Raw genomic sequence first — 17,638 nt, 5'->3', positions numbered from 1 at the left:
ACTTGGCTCTGCTACATCTGGATAGAAGTGACCCACAAGTCATAAAAAGTAAGGACGACAATAACACGATGAACCTCTTCTTACCATGTATGCGCTACCGTAAATCGCCGCCGCTGCCGGATGCTCTTATTGACCAGCAACTTTCTGAAAAAGCATGGGGAGTTCCTTGGAGAACTACGAGGGGAGATTTTGGGGGATGTGGTTGTCCTTTTCCCAGAATGTCTGGGAAGTTCAAGCTCCAAGTGCATGTGTTCCTTGAAAGTCCTGATGTAGACGTCGGTATCCGGAGTGGAAAGCTCGTTGGAAGAATCCTTAGATGTCATATCTCAGATGTTGGCTCAGATACCCTGCCCTAGAAGCATAATACCACACAGTAACTCTGGGGAGGGCGGCGGTGGTGGTGGAGATGGGGTGGAATGGATGGGCGCCTGTAGACGTGGAGGCAGAATGATCTATTGCTGGAGCCACACTCCAAAGGACTTGGGTAGCAGAGCTTGTAAGAAGAGCTTTGTGGACTTCCTCCTTCTTAAGTGTCAGGTCTTCCCTCTCAGCCTGGTCTTTGGTGCTTGTCTGCAAGCTCCTGGATTCATTCAGCTGAACGCAGCCGCTCATGCAGTATTGATAGAAATCCCTCATCCATCCTTGTTTACCAGGACATTGTCTTCCGAAGAAATGGAAACAGTAATAAGCCTGAAGATTTGTGGGAAATAAAATGTGGATCTTCTCTTAAACAACGTCCTTCAGAGCCATCCGCTCGGCTGGGCAGATTCCTTGGATAGAAAATGATCTTCATTCAGAATTCCTTGCTGAGATGCTGAATCCAAACAACGCTGGCTCCACCTAATGCTCGCTTATTGGATGGCAGAGCTGTGACAGCGCGGCTGCTGCTCGCTCGGCTCATGAGCCTCCTGCTAGGAAGTTTTATCTGACATCTAACTATCTATATGTGTTATATTACTGCTCCCACTGTCTGGAGGAAAAGCAAATACAAATATAAAAGGAAATAGTAAATAATAAATACAATTACAATAAAAAGAAAAGAATTAAAAAATAAATAGAGATGTGCAATCAGACCTTTGTGTATGTTCTTAGTAGCAGCAGGACTGTGATATATGGATTTATATTCCAGGATTGTAGCTTCACTAGGTGCACTAGGGGTTTGTCCTGAAACTGTTGTGCTCTGTGTTCTCTGCAGCCAGTGTTAGGCATTGTCCCTGGAGAGATGTGTAATCAGACCTTTGTGTATGTTGTTAGTGGAAGCAGGACTGTGATATATGGATTTATATTCCTGGTTTGTAGCTTCTCAATGTGCACTGGGGACATATGTACACACTGCTGTGCTCTGTGCTCCCTGCAGCCAGTCTTAGCCATAATCCCGGGAGATATGTGTGATGCTACTGTCTTGTGTATGTTGTTAGTAGCAGCCGGTATTAGGTTCCTCCAGAGATGTGTAATCATACCTCTGTTTATAAATTGATTTTCATTCCAGGATTGTTTCCCTTTATGAATTGATATACAATGTATCCTTAAAGGGCATCTACCACCAGGATGAAGGCCTGTATGCAAATGAGGCTATTTGCATACATTATTTCATCCTGGTGGTAGATGTCCTTTGATAAATTAGTTCACAATGACCTATATTTTGTATTTTTATATAGAGCACCCCATTCCCCACGTCCCCAGGACAGCCATGCCTCTGCTTCCCACAGATTGACAGTTCTCACAGTAAAGAAGCCCTGTTGCCTCTGGTGATTAAACCTTGTTTTCTCCAGACGGAGACCGTTTCCCCCTCGTCTTTTGATTTGATTTAACCTGAAACAACTTACCACCATATTTTTTGTATGGACCATTCATATATTTATATAAATTAATCATGTCCCCTCGTAGTCGTCTCTTTTCCAGACTAAATAAATCTAGTTGTTTTAATCTTTCTTCATCACTGAGACCCTCCATACCCCTTATCATTTTTGTTGCTCTTCATTATCCCCTCTCCAGCTCCAGGGCATCCTTTTTATGGACCGGAGTGTACAGTGTAATATTACATCCCTATCCCCAGGGTCCAGACCTCTGATACATGACAAGATCCTACTGGCTTTAGAGGCAGCTGATTGACATTGTGCTGTTATTTAATCTATGAACTACTATTACACTCCACCAATGACATGTTGCATGTGGATTATTTGCCTCCAGGTGCATAATCTTACATTTATCCACAATGGGGCACATTTACTAAGAGCAGTGCAGTGTGTACTATGTGCAGTTACCTGTGTAGTGTGCAGGGGGCGCCAGATTCAGCACTTTTTTCGGTGCACTTTTAACATGGTGCGTGCGACACATTTCTGTCGGATTTTGCATGATAAATTTATGCGACCCAATAATTTGTTTTGCATAAAGATTAGAGCCTCCAATAAATGGTTGCATGAGATACAAATGTGATGCAAGGAGTTTGCACCTAAAAGAACGTGCAAAGTATCTGGTGACCATTGCGAGTAGGAATCATTGACCACAACTCTCTGGACCCTTCAGCCAGTTTTCACTCCAATTGCAAACGATTCCTACAAACCAATAGATTTACCCATCAGGTGTCAATGAGGGGCGGTGTAATGTATCTTCTATACATGTTTCATTATCATTTGCTTGATATTCCCCTATATAGAATAGTTCCGCAGTTCATTGTGGTTCACAGAAAATCAATCACGTTCATTACATTGTAAAGGCCATTTCTTCCCAAAGGTCAGCAGAGTATAGAGCGAGGCCTCCACATCAAGGTCTGCAGATTACAGAACAACCTCCTCCTACCGCCGCTCATCACATGTAAAGACACTAATGCACATTCACTGCAACGCAAGATCAATAACCCTGTCTGCCATGTCTGTGCACCCCAGGCATCAATGTCCATTACAGCAATCGCCCTACTCACCATATCTGGGAGGGAACTTGGTTTAATGGAATTTCCAACTTTTGGAAAACTCCCTGAGAGTTCAAAATAAATCAATAAATATACAGGCGGTCCCCTACTTAAGAACATCCAATTTACAGACGCCCCCTAGTTACAAACGGACCTCTGGATGTTGGTAACTTACTGTACTTTAGGCCTAGGCTACAATAATCAGCTGTAGGAGTTATAAAAGGTGTTAAAATCCAACTGTCACAGAGACCAAAAAAAATCTGGCTGGGGTTACAATTATATACTATACTGTTCCGACTTGCATACAAATTTAACTTAAGAACAAATCTACGGAACCTATCCTGTACGTAACATGGGGCCTGCCTGTATATATATATATATGAAAAACGATAGTCATCCATTCTGAGGACCCTGGACCCGCTGGTCTTAGTGGTCACATGCTGCGTGTGGCCACGGAGGTCATGGATTGGAAGTCACATGCACAATTATTAGGTCAGACAGTACTGAAGCAGTTAATGGCTGAGGGATCAGAGAGTAGAGAACTGTAGGGGTTTTGGGCTGCATTGGTAGTGAGTAGAGACGAGCGGACCCTAATGGTCATGTTTGGATTCCTGACCCGAACATATTGCCGGATTGGTAGTCTGGCAAATTGAACCCCTTAGCATCTAGCCATGGCTATTATTGGTCAGGGGGACACCAGCAAATGGACACCCCTGGCCAAACATAGACATGGCTAGTTTCTATGGGCGTCATTTTGCCTGAATCCGGCAATATGTTCCGTTCAGGAATCCAAACATGACCATTAGGGTCCGCTCGTCTCTACTCACTACCAATATGTCCGGGTCAGACAGCTGAACCCAAACGCTGGACCCTACCATTGGGTCTGCTCATCTCTAGTAGTGAGTATGTGCACATTTTCTTTTGCTAACCAGTCTTACATAAAACACATTGGATAGTTTGGAGGATTTACATGGGAGAGTAGTGAGGGATCATGAGAACTGTAGTCATATTCACTGTGACACCAGCCGCGAGCCCTGGCAGCATCAAAACAAAGGTGCAGCACGCTCCGAGCAAGACATGAAAAATAATCTATAAGACACATCTAGAAACATCACTCCTCGGAATGTTTTATACATTTTACAAACTCCTTGAATTCAGTCCAAGGGATTTGGAACTCTGTATCAGAAAAGTCGAGCTCTGTCCATGTAGGGAAGTGGATATTATTGATTTTATTATCAGTAACTTCTCAAGAAATCAATTCCAAAACACTAAGACAGTGAGCGTTACCCATCTAAAGCCGGGCAGACGCACGGAAGAGCAGATTCCTAGAATCCTAACGAGATGTCACATCCTATAAAGTGACCCAAAATTGACCCAACCTCAACAAATTTAATTGGCTTTTGGAATTGTTCCGGTCCCGGATACCTTATTATTTATGCTACACGAGGCACTAAGAGCAGAGGTCACAGAGGGATAATGACAGAGGATGCAACTGGAACAAAGGCACAAAGCTGCAGCTGTGAGCATCATGACTCCACTTCCTGCATGCAGCATTTGTGAGAATGAGGTTTATGTTTATTTGTGGGAATTTAAGTGAACGATAACATGATCCGGCCGACCCCGCTGAGATGGCGGCTCCCAGGGAAAGTCGTGTGGAGAAATAGATCAACATTTTCCATTAAATGTCCAGATAAAAATAAGTACAAAAGCCACGAGTATCTGACAATAAACTGGTACTTCTGGTAATCCGGCACACTGTCAGTCCGGATTATCAGAATATGGATGTAAGGTTCTGGTACACTGTCAGTCCGGATTATCAGAATATGGATGTAAGGTTCTGGTACACTGTCAGCCCGGATCATCAGAATATGGACGTAAGGTTCCGGCATACTGTCAGTCCGGATCATCAGAATATGGACGTAAGGTTCCGGCACACTGTCAGTCCGGATCATCAGAATATGGACTTAAGGTTCCGGCACACTGTCAGTCCGGATCATCAGAATAAGGACTTAAGGTTCCGGCACACTGTCAGTCCGGATCATCAGAATATGGACATAAGGTTCGGGCACACTGTCAGTCCGGATCATCAGAATATGGACGTAAGGTTCCGGCACACTGTCAGTCCGGATCATCAGAATATGGACATAAGGTTCCGGCGCACTGTCAGTCCGGATCATCAGAATATGGACTTAAGGTTCCGGCACACTGTCAGTCCGGATCATCAGAATATGGACGTAAGGTTCCGGCGCACTGTCAGTCCGGATCATCAGAATATGGACGTAAGGTTCCAGCACACTGTCAGTCCGGATCATCAGAATATGGACTTAAGGTTCCGGCACACTGTCAGTCCGGATCATCAGAATATGGACGTAAGGTTCCGGCGCACTGTCAGTCCGGATCATCAGAATATGGACTTAAGGTTCCGGCACACTGTCAGTCCGGATCATCAGAATATGGACGTAAGGTTCCGGCGCACTGTCAGTCCGGATCATCAGAATATGGACGTAAGGTTCCGGCACACTGTCAGTCCAGATCATCAGAATATGGACGTAAGGTTCGGGCACACTGTCAGTCCGGATCATCAGAATATGGACGTAAGGTTCGGGCACACTGTCAGTCCGGATCATCAGAATATGGACGTAAGGTTCCGGCGCACTGTCAGTCCGGATCATCAGAATATGGACATAAGGTTCCGGCGCACTGTCAGTCCGGATCATCAGAATATGGACGTAAGGTTCCAGCACACTGTCAGTCCGGATCATCAGAATATGGACTTAAGGTTCCGGCACACTGTCAGTCCGGATAATCAGAATTTGGACGTAAGGTTCCGGCGCACTGTCAGTCCGGACCATCAGAATATGGACATAAGATACCGGCACACTGTCAGTCCGGGTCATCAGAATATGGATGTAAGGTTCCAGCACACTGTCAGTCCGGGTCATCAAAATATGGACCTAAGGTTCCGGCACTGTCAGTCCGGGTCATCAGAATATGGACATTAGGTTCCGGCACTGTCAGTCCGAGTCATCAGAATATGGATGTAAGGTTCACACATTCGGATCACGAGATGCAGATGTATTTTCTGTACAATCAGTGAACAGGAATATAATATCTTTCATCCACAGGATAAATGCCAGGCACATGTAAAAGGGAAGATGTCGCTGTGCTAAAACTAGCTTCACATATCCTCAGATGGAAGTCATTCCCAAAGCCTGAGATGACACTTAACAACCAAACTGGTCAGTGATGTCATGTCCCCAGTGATTATTATTCTCCAGAGTCGGTTCAAGAGAAACAAAATTGTTTGATCTCCTCATAATTCCATGAAGTGCAACATAGTTTCAACAGTCACTTATCCAGGGGCGTAACTACAGCGGCAGAAGCTGCTATGGGGCCCGCAGAATTAGGGGGCCCTGGGGACAGATCTGAGCAAGTGTATAAATGTATATATCAGTGCATAAATGTGTGAATATACAAATATGTATATTTTTTGATTGGGTGGAGGGGCTCCACTCAGAAGTCTGCTAAGGGGCTCTGCCTCTCCTAGTTGCGCCCCTAGATATATCTGACCCACTGCTCATCCTGTGATTCCTGAGATTTCGTCTGGTGTCTTTAAAGGAAATATCCTATCAAAATCCATCCTGATAAACCAGGGACACTTACTCATAGGTCCAGGCCCCGTGACATTGATATTCTTCTTCTATTTGTTGTCCATGGCCTCCTTCCTTCCAAAATAAACTTTTACAATTATAATAATGAGCCACAATGGTTCCACCACAGCCCCTCTGTGCTGTAGCTTCACAGGCTGTTACACTGTACAGGAGCATTTCCCCTCTCCCACCGTGTGCTGAAGCTTTCTCTACTGCAGTGAGATTACATTTACAGTAGAGTGAAGGGGATGTGCTGTGGGAGTCAGGGGAGACAGCGATACAGCCTGTGAAGCTGCAGCATGGAGGAGCTCTGGTAACTGCCCCTGAGCCAATCTGACTGGTAAGTACCCCATAAACAATAGTGGAAAACAATATGTTTCTTCCCTCTGTCCCCTCTAAATAAGCCTTTTCTTTCCAGACATCTATTTCCCACCCAGACCCTGCAGTCCCCTGCAGACCCGTGCCATAGGTTCGCCCCCTGCACTACACAGACCCCTCTGTTGCCACCAGACGCCTATGTCCTCCCAAATGCTTCAGTCCCCTAGAGACCCTCTATCCCCCTACAGACATTTCCAGTAGTAGTATCTACCCTGAGAACAAAATGATCACATGCTGAACTCTCACTACCCGATCCTTTCCCCTCATCTGCTGTCAGGTAGAGTCGGAAGCCCCTATACCAGTGATGGCGAACCTATGGCACTGGTGCCAGAGGTGGCACTCTGAGCCCTTTCTGTGGGCACCCAGGCCATCACCAGAGATGACTCCAGATATCTTCCTGCGGTCCCAGACAGCCCAGGACTTGCTGTGTACAGAGCTATTTTAAAGTGACAGCTCTACCTGGGACTATTTTCTGCTTTATTGGTGTCCTCAGGTGCTGGTATCAATGAAAGCTGTGACAGAGAAGGGAGTATAAATCACAAATTAAATTTCTGTGTTGGCACTTTGCGATAAATAAGCGGGTCTTTGTTGTAGTTTGGGCACTCAGTCTCTAAAAGGTTCGCCATCACTGCCCTATACTTATAAGAGGGTCATTTGGCTGTGGCCAAATCCATGTTTTCAAGATCCATAACTTAGTTCCTATAGTCTATGCTCAATACTGTACAATTCATTCGAAGTCATATTATGTATGTTATGCTTCTAGTGCAGTATATGAAGGCACCATATGGCGGCACAATACAGGCGTCATAGATATGCCTTGCTTTAGGTTTATATTATTAGCAATGTTATCGCCAATGTAGAAATCCTAGATGATTCCAAATTGGCTTATAGAATATTTACAATACAAGAAGATGATGCAAGCGATTGCCAGGCAGCGTCCGGATTTTGGGGGAAAAGCAAAAAAAAATTTTTGATAGTTTGCAAAATCAGGAATAGGAATATAAAAGACGTGGACCTGCATTTTATCCCTGTGCGATCCTACAGGTCTCTTTAAACGCATTCTGAATTGTCAGGATATTAAAAAGTTATCCTAATATTACCTATCAATGCAGGAAAAAGATGTCCTATAAGGGTAATAAAGACTTAACTCAAGACTTTATCTCTGTAATGGAATTGTGGGGTCCTGTGATATCACTTGGCAAACTCTGGAGTACGGCCTCAGTTATTTGGTCTCCATCTTTATGGTTTCCTCTAACAGTTGACACATCTCTGCTCTGAATCTGCCAAAAAATCCTCAATAAAGTTACTTCATTACAAGCCCCGTGCCCCATGTAGACATTTAGCAACAAGCTCTTAAAGAATCTACCACCAAATCCATCCTGACAAACCAGGGACATAACTCATAGATCCAGGCACCGGGACTCTGATAATCATCCTATATTTGTTATCCATGGCCTCCTTCCTTCTAAAATCAAAATTTTAAATTAGAGTTATGAGATTAAAGGGCTCCTGGGGGTGTTACCAGAGTCCCTCCGTGCTGCAGCTTTGCAGGCTGTTACACTGTTCCCTCAGCACTTCCCCCACCCTCTGCCTGCTGTAATCTCACACAACGGGAGGGGGGAGTGCTCCTGCACAGTTTAACAGCCCGTGAATCTGCAGATTCTGTGAATCTTCTACGCCAGAAAATTCATGTAGAAGCACTCATAAATCTCCCTCAATGTCTTGTTTCTTGGGCAGCACGGTGGCTCAGTGGTTAGCACTACAACCTTGCAGTGCTGGGGACCTGGGTTCAAGTTTGTATGTTCTCTCTGTGTTTGTGTAGGTTTCCTCCGGGTCCTCCGGTTTCCTCCCACACTCCAACACATACTGGTAGGTTGATTAGATTGTGAGCCCCATGGGGACAGGGACTGATTTGGCAAGCTCTGTGTAATCTGTGTGCGTGCTATATAAATAAAGGAATTATTGATTATGAATTAATTCATGGGTGCGCATGGGTGACGTTTCGCTGGAGGGACATGGAGAGCTGATCTGAGAGCGGGATTTGATAAGCTGCAAGTTGGGCAGTTGCAGCGCTCCAGGAGCTAACGGCGTGTCTCGGCTTTACTAAGCTTCCCATTCATTTGAATTCTGGATAAAAGTTATTTTTCGATTACTCTATTTTCCCAAAAAACAAGAAAGGGTAAGATGTTTGTGGGAGATTGCACCATCACATCTGCAAAAATATTATAAAGCCTTATAAGACCCGGATATTCAGCCATCTCCAAACCTGGCCTCAAAGCGAGATGTGCTGCAAAAACATATTGCTGCCCTTATCAAACCCAAAGCCCCAGTGACTGGACAATCCTCCTCATACATCCCGGGACCAGAAGATCTCACCGCTGACCTCTCCGAGGCTGGGAGAGCCGGCCTCATGTTCTGCGCCTTCCCTGAAAGATTTGTTTATCTTCCAGCTGACATTTTTCCATGGCACGAGGGTAACATCCCATAGATGAACTAGTACGAGCTATTTGAAGATCTCTTCATATCTACTGCTGTTTTTTTTGGCCGCGTCCCAAATATCAATCAAGTGCCTACGTCAATGCACAGCGCGGCCTGCGTGGAGCACACAGGATCGGATTAAATGGCTCCAAAATTAATTGCAACGTTTTGCTTTTGACACCAAGTCTTAAATGTATTTGTCCCCTAATGACGGGAAGACGCAGCCAATTTACCAGATGAGTCGGCATTAAGCCCTTTGGCTGCCGAGCCTTGGGGCATAAAAGGCCTCATTTTGCAAATCTACAGGGCGGCAACAGGTTCAGGTCACAAAATTGCAATTTCCACCGTCAGCAAGTGAAAACACAGCAGCAGATTCCCAGTATATATTAGATCTTAGCTGTCAAGTCCTATACCAGTCCATATCTATACGGAGGCAGAACATCAGGAGCCATTAGTCTAGATTTATTCTGACAAGAGAACGCGCGTCTTCCGTGGAATAAAAAGACGCGTCTAGACATTTTGCTGACTGGGAATACAATGGCAGCCAAGGCAATGTAATATGTGTCATGTACCAGACATGATTAGTATATATAATGAATGGATGAAAGATAATGTGATACAATGTGATCGTTATAATCCTATACACTGTATTACGTTTGTCAATTCCTCAAGATCCCCTTTTGACCAAAATTTGAACCTTCATAAGCTCACCACTTCTCACAGGGTTTGTTACATTTGTTTGCGACACAAATGTTTCTCCTGATAGTTATAATGTATCAGTGAGAGGCTCTGGCATTTACAGTAGAATCCATGACAGGATCTATGAAATTCATTACCGATTCTTAGGAAACGTCATCAATATCAGATCAGGAGGGTCCTCAAAGCTGGTGGGTTTGACAGCCATGGTGGCCACCACCCATAATATAGTCCGCCATTGAGCAGGGATTAGGCACCCAGCACCTCTGCCAATAAAGCGTCCACATGTCATTGTCCAGACGAACATTGCAGTTTCACGGCGCCATACATTGTATAGTGGCCATGCTTAGTATTACATCACAATCCCATTCAAGTGACAGATGAACATGATATCTGATGGCCTAGATAGCTGCATAAATATTCTTCCTTTACCTTGGAAATCTGCACTATCTATCCGCTAATTTCCCGACACCAATAGTGCACCACGGACACGGAGGTGATACGGGGACTGCACTCGGATCCAGTGGAGGGGAACGGAGAGAGAAGCAAGGAACCTAGGAGATCTTCCATTTTTAACCTGAGGGAAGGTGGTGAGACTGCTCATTGAAATTTAAAGTTGTTTTAAAGAGTAGAGCAGTGACATTTGTTGACTGTGTAGATAGCGGAAGAAGCCCTCACCGGATTACTGCTGTGACTTTGAGGAACTGATCTGTTGTGGTGCCAGGTATTGAAACCCAGCTCTGAATTTTATGAATCATCTACTTAGGGGAGATCACTACTTGCAGATTTGTACAGCTCCCACTGACCTCAGTAATATGAAATAAGCTCCCCCTAGTGGTGTCTTCACGTAGGAAGAATTTGTTTTAGTGATACCACTGTTTGAGGAAATGCAGAAATCTATCAGAATCAGAAAAAGAAGCTGCAGCCACAGTAAAGATATTTTTTGGACAGCACATCTAAAAGAGAGAAGGTATAGCTCATCTTGCAAAAAAACAAGTCCTCACATAAATCCTTCAATATAAAAATTAAAGTGATTGCTTTCAAATCATCTTTTTTTGAGAAAACATTAAAACACCATAAATATTTGATGTCACTATAATCGTAGAGAATAAAAGTAAAATGATATTTATGACACAAAAGTTCCAAAACAGAAACATTGGGCTACATTTATCCAGCAGTCTGAGTCTGTCTTCAGGTTGCACATGTATTTATGAAGGGTCTCCGATGGCTGCGCCCTGCCACTCAATCCTATGCACTGAAAGGGGTGTTCTGGTGCGGAATAGAACCGGCCACCACATTTATGTCGGAAGTCCAACACAATTGTAGCACATGCTATAGTCTTCATGAATTGGGTGCAGTCTGCACCATAATGATGCAAACTGCATGCAGTACACGCTGCCGCACTATTAGGAAATGTGGCCCATTGACTTTTTTCTTCATTCAACGGTTAATGAAATTTGATTTCAGGGATTTCCAGTCCCTCATTTACTAGGTGGTCCCAGTAGTTGGCTACATTAATCCCCTATGCTGTGGTTAACGAAAACAGACACTTTAAAGGGGTATTCCTCCAAAATAAGTCAGGCCCTCTCTGCAGTGATGAGACCACCACAGATCATCAGAACAGGGGGTGGGAGGTCTGATGGGGTCCAAGTTACCTACGTTGGACTCATTGTTGCTCCCCGAGATGAGCGGAGCAGACAGCTGCCTATGTCCGTTCTGCTCCATTCATCTCTATGGAGCTGACGAAGATTGCCTATCGGCAAGTTAGACCCGATCTTGTGAATGGGCCTAAGGCTACATTCACACACACGTATGGGGGACGTATATATGATATATACTGAACCCCATGATGTAAACATATGGGACCCTCTTAGATATATACATGGATACAGTATGTAGATCATGTCTGTGTCTCTGTTGGGGTTGGGACCATTTTTGAGTCTTGCTTTGTGGCCCCAGGAAGAAGCCATCATGTGTGTAGACAGAGTAGATGCCTGTGTGTCACGGTGTCTTCTAGGCTCGGGATGGAGCAGCAGGCTCCATGCATAGTAACTACATAATAAGCCGCTCTGACGTCTTGCAGTTGTCTGCACCGCGCCTTCGTACTTGGATAAGTGGAGATACGTGTGAGGAGCAATCTGAGCTTTCCACCAAGAAGCCGGTGTGAAGGTCAGAGGAGAATGCAGAGACTGCGTCGTGGGAGCAGGAAGACGGAAATAGATTTAATGGGGAATAATTGAAGCAAGTGAGAAACTTTCAGGATGATGCAGAATCCATTCTACAAAGCTGCTGCGGGTCCCTCTGCTGTCAGTGATGTTCCCACATATGACATCCGCAGGAAACGCACCAGAGCCTCTGTCCGCCAGCAAAAACACCGCATAATGAAGTGTATTTAGGGCTAAAGTTTGCTTTACATTATTATACAGTATCTGTCCAAGAGAATGAACATGCAGTTTCCCTATAGACATAGGAGACCCCCAGGACGCAGCCTTGATTTCAGCCTAATATACAGAATACAGGAGGCTGCTACCCCCCTAGGGATCTCTGCAGGAGGACAGACAGTTTGGAGAAATGTAAGGGAGTGTTTGGTATCCTTCAGGATCTTAAGACCAGGGTGGGTTCTACACTTAGGGATGGTGAAAGGACTCAAGAAACTCAATCACAAGGAGGCAATGAGCTTGACGGTTACATAACTATCCCCGATTCGCAAGAAAAGTTTTCAGGTGTGAGAATGCCTATTGTACTCTAATTTGCAGAAGACTTTCTGGTTTCCTTCACCTGGGATTGACTACATATACAGCTCAGACTGAAGATTTACACAAGGCGCCTCACAGGAATTACTTATAGGAAGTAGGAAGAATCCCTACAATACAGAGAAAGGGGTCAACTCATCCTTGACCTAGTTCTAGATTCTTAACCTCTTGTTAAAAAACGACGCCCCTAAAATTAATAAGATCCTTAGAACAGGCCCCTCAAATAAATTAGACCCCAGACCAAACCCCCATGATTAATGAAAACCCAGGTCAGACTCTTGAAACACGTTCAGACTCCAATAATAGTCGGAAATGTAGAATTTTCTAAATGTAATGGTATTGCTATGAAATGTTAATGTCTTGTGACGCAGTTCTCTCCGTGTTTGCGTGGGTTTCCTCTGGCTCCTCCGGTTTCCTCGCACACTCCAAAAAACATACTGGTTGGTTGTTTACATTGTGAGCCCCATGGGAACAGGGACCAATTTGGCATGCGTTGTGCAGCGCTGCGTAATCTGTAGGCGCTATATAAGTAAAGAATTATTATTATATTATTAACCGACCTGTGGAATGCCTCCTGTTATATATGTATGCAAATGAACTCATACTGGCCAGATACACTTTTGCTGTGTCTATTCAGGGATACAAACAAAACCAAGGTACATAGTATCAACAATTCACACCAAAATATTGTTAGTAGTGTTTGCCACTCATTGTCATTTGCCTTTCCTGCCTTGTGGATAATCCCTGAATCTTCAACAAGTGATTCAGCAGTACTGCTACTTACATTAGTGATGTGTGCAGACTCTCTGTGATTGTTTATTTACATGTCTGAGCTCAGCTGAACAGGAGAAGCTATAGCAGGAGAGTTATGACTTATACTGCTCCCTCCCCCTACCTCTTCCTGTGTCTGTCAGTGTATACGCACTGTGAGGAGAGAGATACAGTGGGTGACGCCATGAGTGAGAGGGAGGAAGCTGTGTATATATGCAGAGGGCAGCATGATGAGAACAGGGAAAGTCTGAAGGAGGTATACACAGGTAGATTTACATGCATAGACATGTCTAATGGAAAAGATTAATTGTAAAGTGTCCAACCCCTTTAATATAATTCAGATGACTTTGTATATTATTAAGATGACTTCATAATTCAGGTGACTAATTGTCATAGACAAAAACCCAACAAACATATTAAAGTACATATACACTCACCGGCCACTTTATTAGGTACACCTGTCCAACTGCTCGTTAACACTTAATTTCTAATCAGCCAATCACATGGCGGCAACTCAGTGTATCAGCGGCTCAGGCTGGTGGTGGTGGTGTCATGGATCCATCCTGCCTTGTATCACCGGGTCAGGCTGGTGGTGGTGGTGTCATGGATCCATCCTGCCTTGTATCAGCGGCTCAGGCTGGTGGTGGTGGTGTCATGGATCCATCCTGCCTTGTATCAGCGGCTCAGGCTGGTGGTGGTGGTGTCATGGATCCATCCTGCCTTGTATCAGCGGCTCAGGCTGGTGGTGGTGGTGTCATGGATCCATCCTGCCTTGTATCAGCGGCTCAGGCTGGTGGTGGTGGTGTCATGGATCCATCCTGCCTTGTATCAGCGGGTCAGGCTGGTGGTGGTGGTGTCATGGATCCATCCTGCCTTGTATCAGCGGGTCAGGCTGGTGGTGGTGTCATGGATCCATCCTGCCTTGTATCAGCGGCTCAGGCTGGTGGTGGTGGTGTCATGGATCCATCCTGCCTTGTATCAGCGGCTCAGGCTGGTGGTGGTGGTGTCATGGATCCATCCTGCCTTGTATCAGCGGGTCAGGCTGGTGGTGGTGGTGTCATGGATCCATCCTGCCTTGTATCAGCGGCTCAGGCTGGTGGTGGTGGTGTCATGGTGTCTTTGGGCCCCTTGGTACAACGCCACAGCCTACCTGAGAATTGTTGCTGACCATGTCCATCCCTTTATGAGCACAATGTACCCTGTAACATCTGATGGCTACTTTCAGCAGGATAATGCGCCATGTTATAAAGCTGGAATCATCTCAGACTGGTTTCTTGAACATGACAATGAGGTCACTGGACACAAATGGCCTCCACAGTCACCAGATCTCAATCCAATAGAGCAGTGATGGCTAACCTATGGCACTGGTGCCAGAGGTGGCACTCAGAGCCCTTTCTGTGGGCACCCAGGCCATCACCTGAGATGACTCCAGGTATCTTCCTGCAGTCCCAGACAGCCCAGGACTTGCTGTGGAGAGGTATTTTAAAGTGACAGCTCTACCTGGGACTATTTTCTGCTTTATTGGTGTCCCCAGGGGGTTGATATAAATGAAAACTGTGACATAGAAGGCAGTATAAATCACAAATTAAATTTCTGTGTTGGCACTTTGCGATAAATAAGCGGGTCTTGGTTGTAGTTTGGGCACTCAGTCTCTAAAAGGTTTGCCATCACTGCAATAGAGCATCTTTGGGATGTGGTGGAACGGGAGATTCGCATCATGGATGTGCAGCCGACAAATCTGCGGCAACTGTGTGATGCCATCATGTCACTATGGAGCAAAATCTCTGAGGAGCTTCCAGCACCTTGTTGTATCTATGCCACGAAGAATTGAGGCAGTTCTGAAGGCAAAAGGGGGTCCAACCCGTTACTAGCATGGTGGACCTAATAAAGTGGCCGGTGAGTGTATATGTAACATAAAATCTAGGCCACTGTCCATGATATGACATACACGCCAACAAGAACTCCCCTCAAAAATATCTTCACTTGGTGTACCACAGGTATGTGTCCAATTATAATATAAAGTACCACAAAAGTCTTGACAATAGATGATTATAAATATAAAATTCAGGCAATATAGAATATATATGGACCAATATGGTTAGGTTACCCAAGTGTGTGGGGGAGGGCAGCAAAACTAGAGACTTTTGCTGTGAAAATGAAATTAGGAATTTAAAGCCCAACTGAACTCTTCTATATGATCCAGATTTAACATGTTAGACACAGTGGGGCACATTTACTAAGGGTGCAGTCACACGTCGCGTTTAACGCATGCGTTTAAAAATGCATTGGAATAGCTGAAGTGTGATTTGCCTAATTAAACAGCTGTTAACACGTGCGTTTACAAAACGCAAATGTTAATGCTTGCGTTGTTGACGCATGTGTTATCAATGCGTTAACGATTGCATTTTGTAAACAAATGTGTTAACTGCTGTTTAATTAGGCAAATCACTCTTCAGCTATTGCAATGCGTTTTTAAACGTGACGTGTGACTGTACGCTAAGGCCCTTGCGTCAGACTTTGCACATTTTTTTAGGTGCAAACTGCTCGCACATGTATTTGAGAAGTGCCTGCACCACATATGTTGCACCTGACAAATTAGTGGTGCGTCCCGGTGCTCTGTCGGACCGTGCAGTGCAGGGGTTGCCAGATTCATGAAGAACATGTGCCAGAAATCCTGAATCTGGCGCCCCCTGCACTCTACATAGGACACTGCATATAGTACACACTGCACATAGTACACACTACACTGCTCTTAGTAAATGTGCCCCTATGTGAGCTCAATGCCTGTAAGGTGCACAGAAAGACTGTCACCCAGTTTGCCATATTTAATAAATTTACACCTCCTCATAAGGGGTCAGGGTTATTCACCACTTACAGTGATACTTCTGTCCTTCCCTATTGCTCACACTGGAACAATTTTTGTTTGGATAAACTCCATCAATTGTTCCCAAATGTCTCTGCCTCCGATATATAATAACTTTAATTAAGAGTGGGGATGGTAGATGTTTGCAGTAGCAGCGCTGGCAGGGATGATGTGACCTAGTAATTCATGGGAAGGCATTTATATGAAAGTCATAAATAAAGCCTCTGCCAGCGAGACAATAGAGGCTCCTATAAAAGCTGCTGCCCGTGTTACCCTGTCGGCCTGGCGTTAGATCGGCTGCCCAGGTCTGTGTTCTCAGCACAACATATGTGAATTAGGACATTAGACCTCCTGCTCTGGTTCGCCTGGTTAATGATATACATAAAAAAGTAGGGCAATGCCGACCAGAAGGAAATGCATCACATTATCCCAGCACCACCTGGAGGACACAATGTGAAAATTAGTCTGAAACATTGTTTTAATTAACCAGAACAAAATACAGATGTATCAGTTTTTACTTTGTTTCACATTTGGTTAAAGATCCCTGGTTCATTGTAATACAAGTGAAGAGGAGGGTGTATCCTGGAATATTGGTTGTGGTTCACCCACAATGTAATTTATGCAGGATCTAGGGATTTGACCCACGGATCTCATACTCAGTATCAACTTGGTCAAGGGATCTGATTTAAAGGAAATCTACAATTGAAATCCATCCTGATAAACCAGGGACACTTACTTATGGATCCAGGCACCGGGAAAGCGGGAATCTTGTTTTTTTGTATATTTCTTATCCATGACCTTTTTCCTTGTAATATCAACTTTTAAAATTATGGTAATGAGCCAGAAGGACAGGAGGGACAATGTATAATAATAAGAGGGGAAACAGAGAAGGGGTCCACATTAGGTGGAAGGCAGAGAGGGGGCTACTGAGGAAGGGAGAGCAGAAATGGGAACTAGATGTGAGGGGGATATGGGGGGCACATTAAAGTGTGAGTGGGCCACAGGGGGCATTATACAGTGTGGAGACCATAAAGGTGTTCACATTATACTGTGTGAAAATACAAGTAGGTGGGATAAGAAGAGTCAGAATAAAGGGCATGGCTTGGGGTACACAAATGCTTTGCTTTGCATGCCGAACCTT

At 44.7% G+C, this 17,638-nt stretch overlaps 2 protein-coding genes across 9 annotated transcripts in view; one reads left to right on the top strand and one right to left on the bottom strand.

The window, feature by feature from the left end:
* Positions 1 to 17,638, top strand: part of LOC140104207 (uncharacterized) — a 540,921-nt gene that overhangs the window by 306,864 nt on the left and 216,419 nt on the right. The gene's annotated exons all lie outside the window — the stretch shown is intronic.
* The window catches only part of PDE4B (phosphodiesterase 4B), a 302,693-nt gene that overhangs the window by 217,188 nt on the left and 67,867 nt on the right, over positions 1 to 17,638 (bottom strand). For 2 of the 4 annotated variants that reach the window (XM_072127636.1, XM_072127637.1), the window contains exon 1: positions 85 to 788. The exons of the other annotated variants lie outside the window; for them this stretch is intronic. In XM_072127636.1, the coding sequence (XP_071983737.1) occupies positions 85 to 323 (239 nt within the window). In that variant the 5' untranslated portion in view covers positions 324 to 788. Of the gene's footprint in view, positions 1 to 84; positions 789 to 17,638 lie in introns of those variants that run through there. 4 annotated transcript variants of the gene reach the window in all.

Source organism: Engystomops pustulosus, chromosome 10 (assembly GCF_040894005.1).
Source record: "Engystomops pustulosus chromosome 10, aEngPut4.maternal, whole genome shotgun sequence".
Taxonomy (NCBI): domain Eukaryota; kingdom Metazoa; phylum Chordata; class Amphibia; order Anura; family Leptodactylidae; genus Engystomops; species Engystomops pustulosus.
The sequence above is the reverse complement of the archived record's forward strand: the minus strand, read 5'-3'. Positions and strand labels throughout refer to the sequence as shown.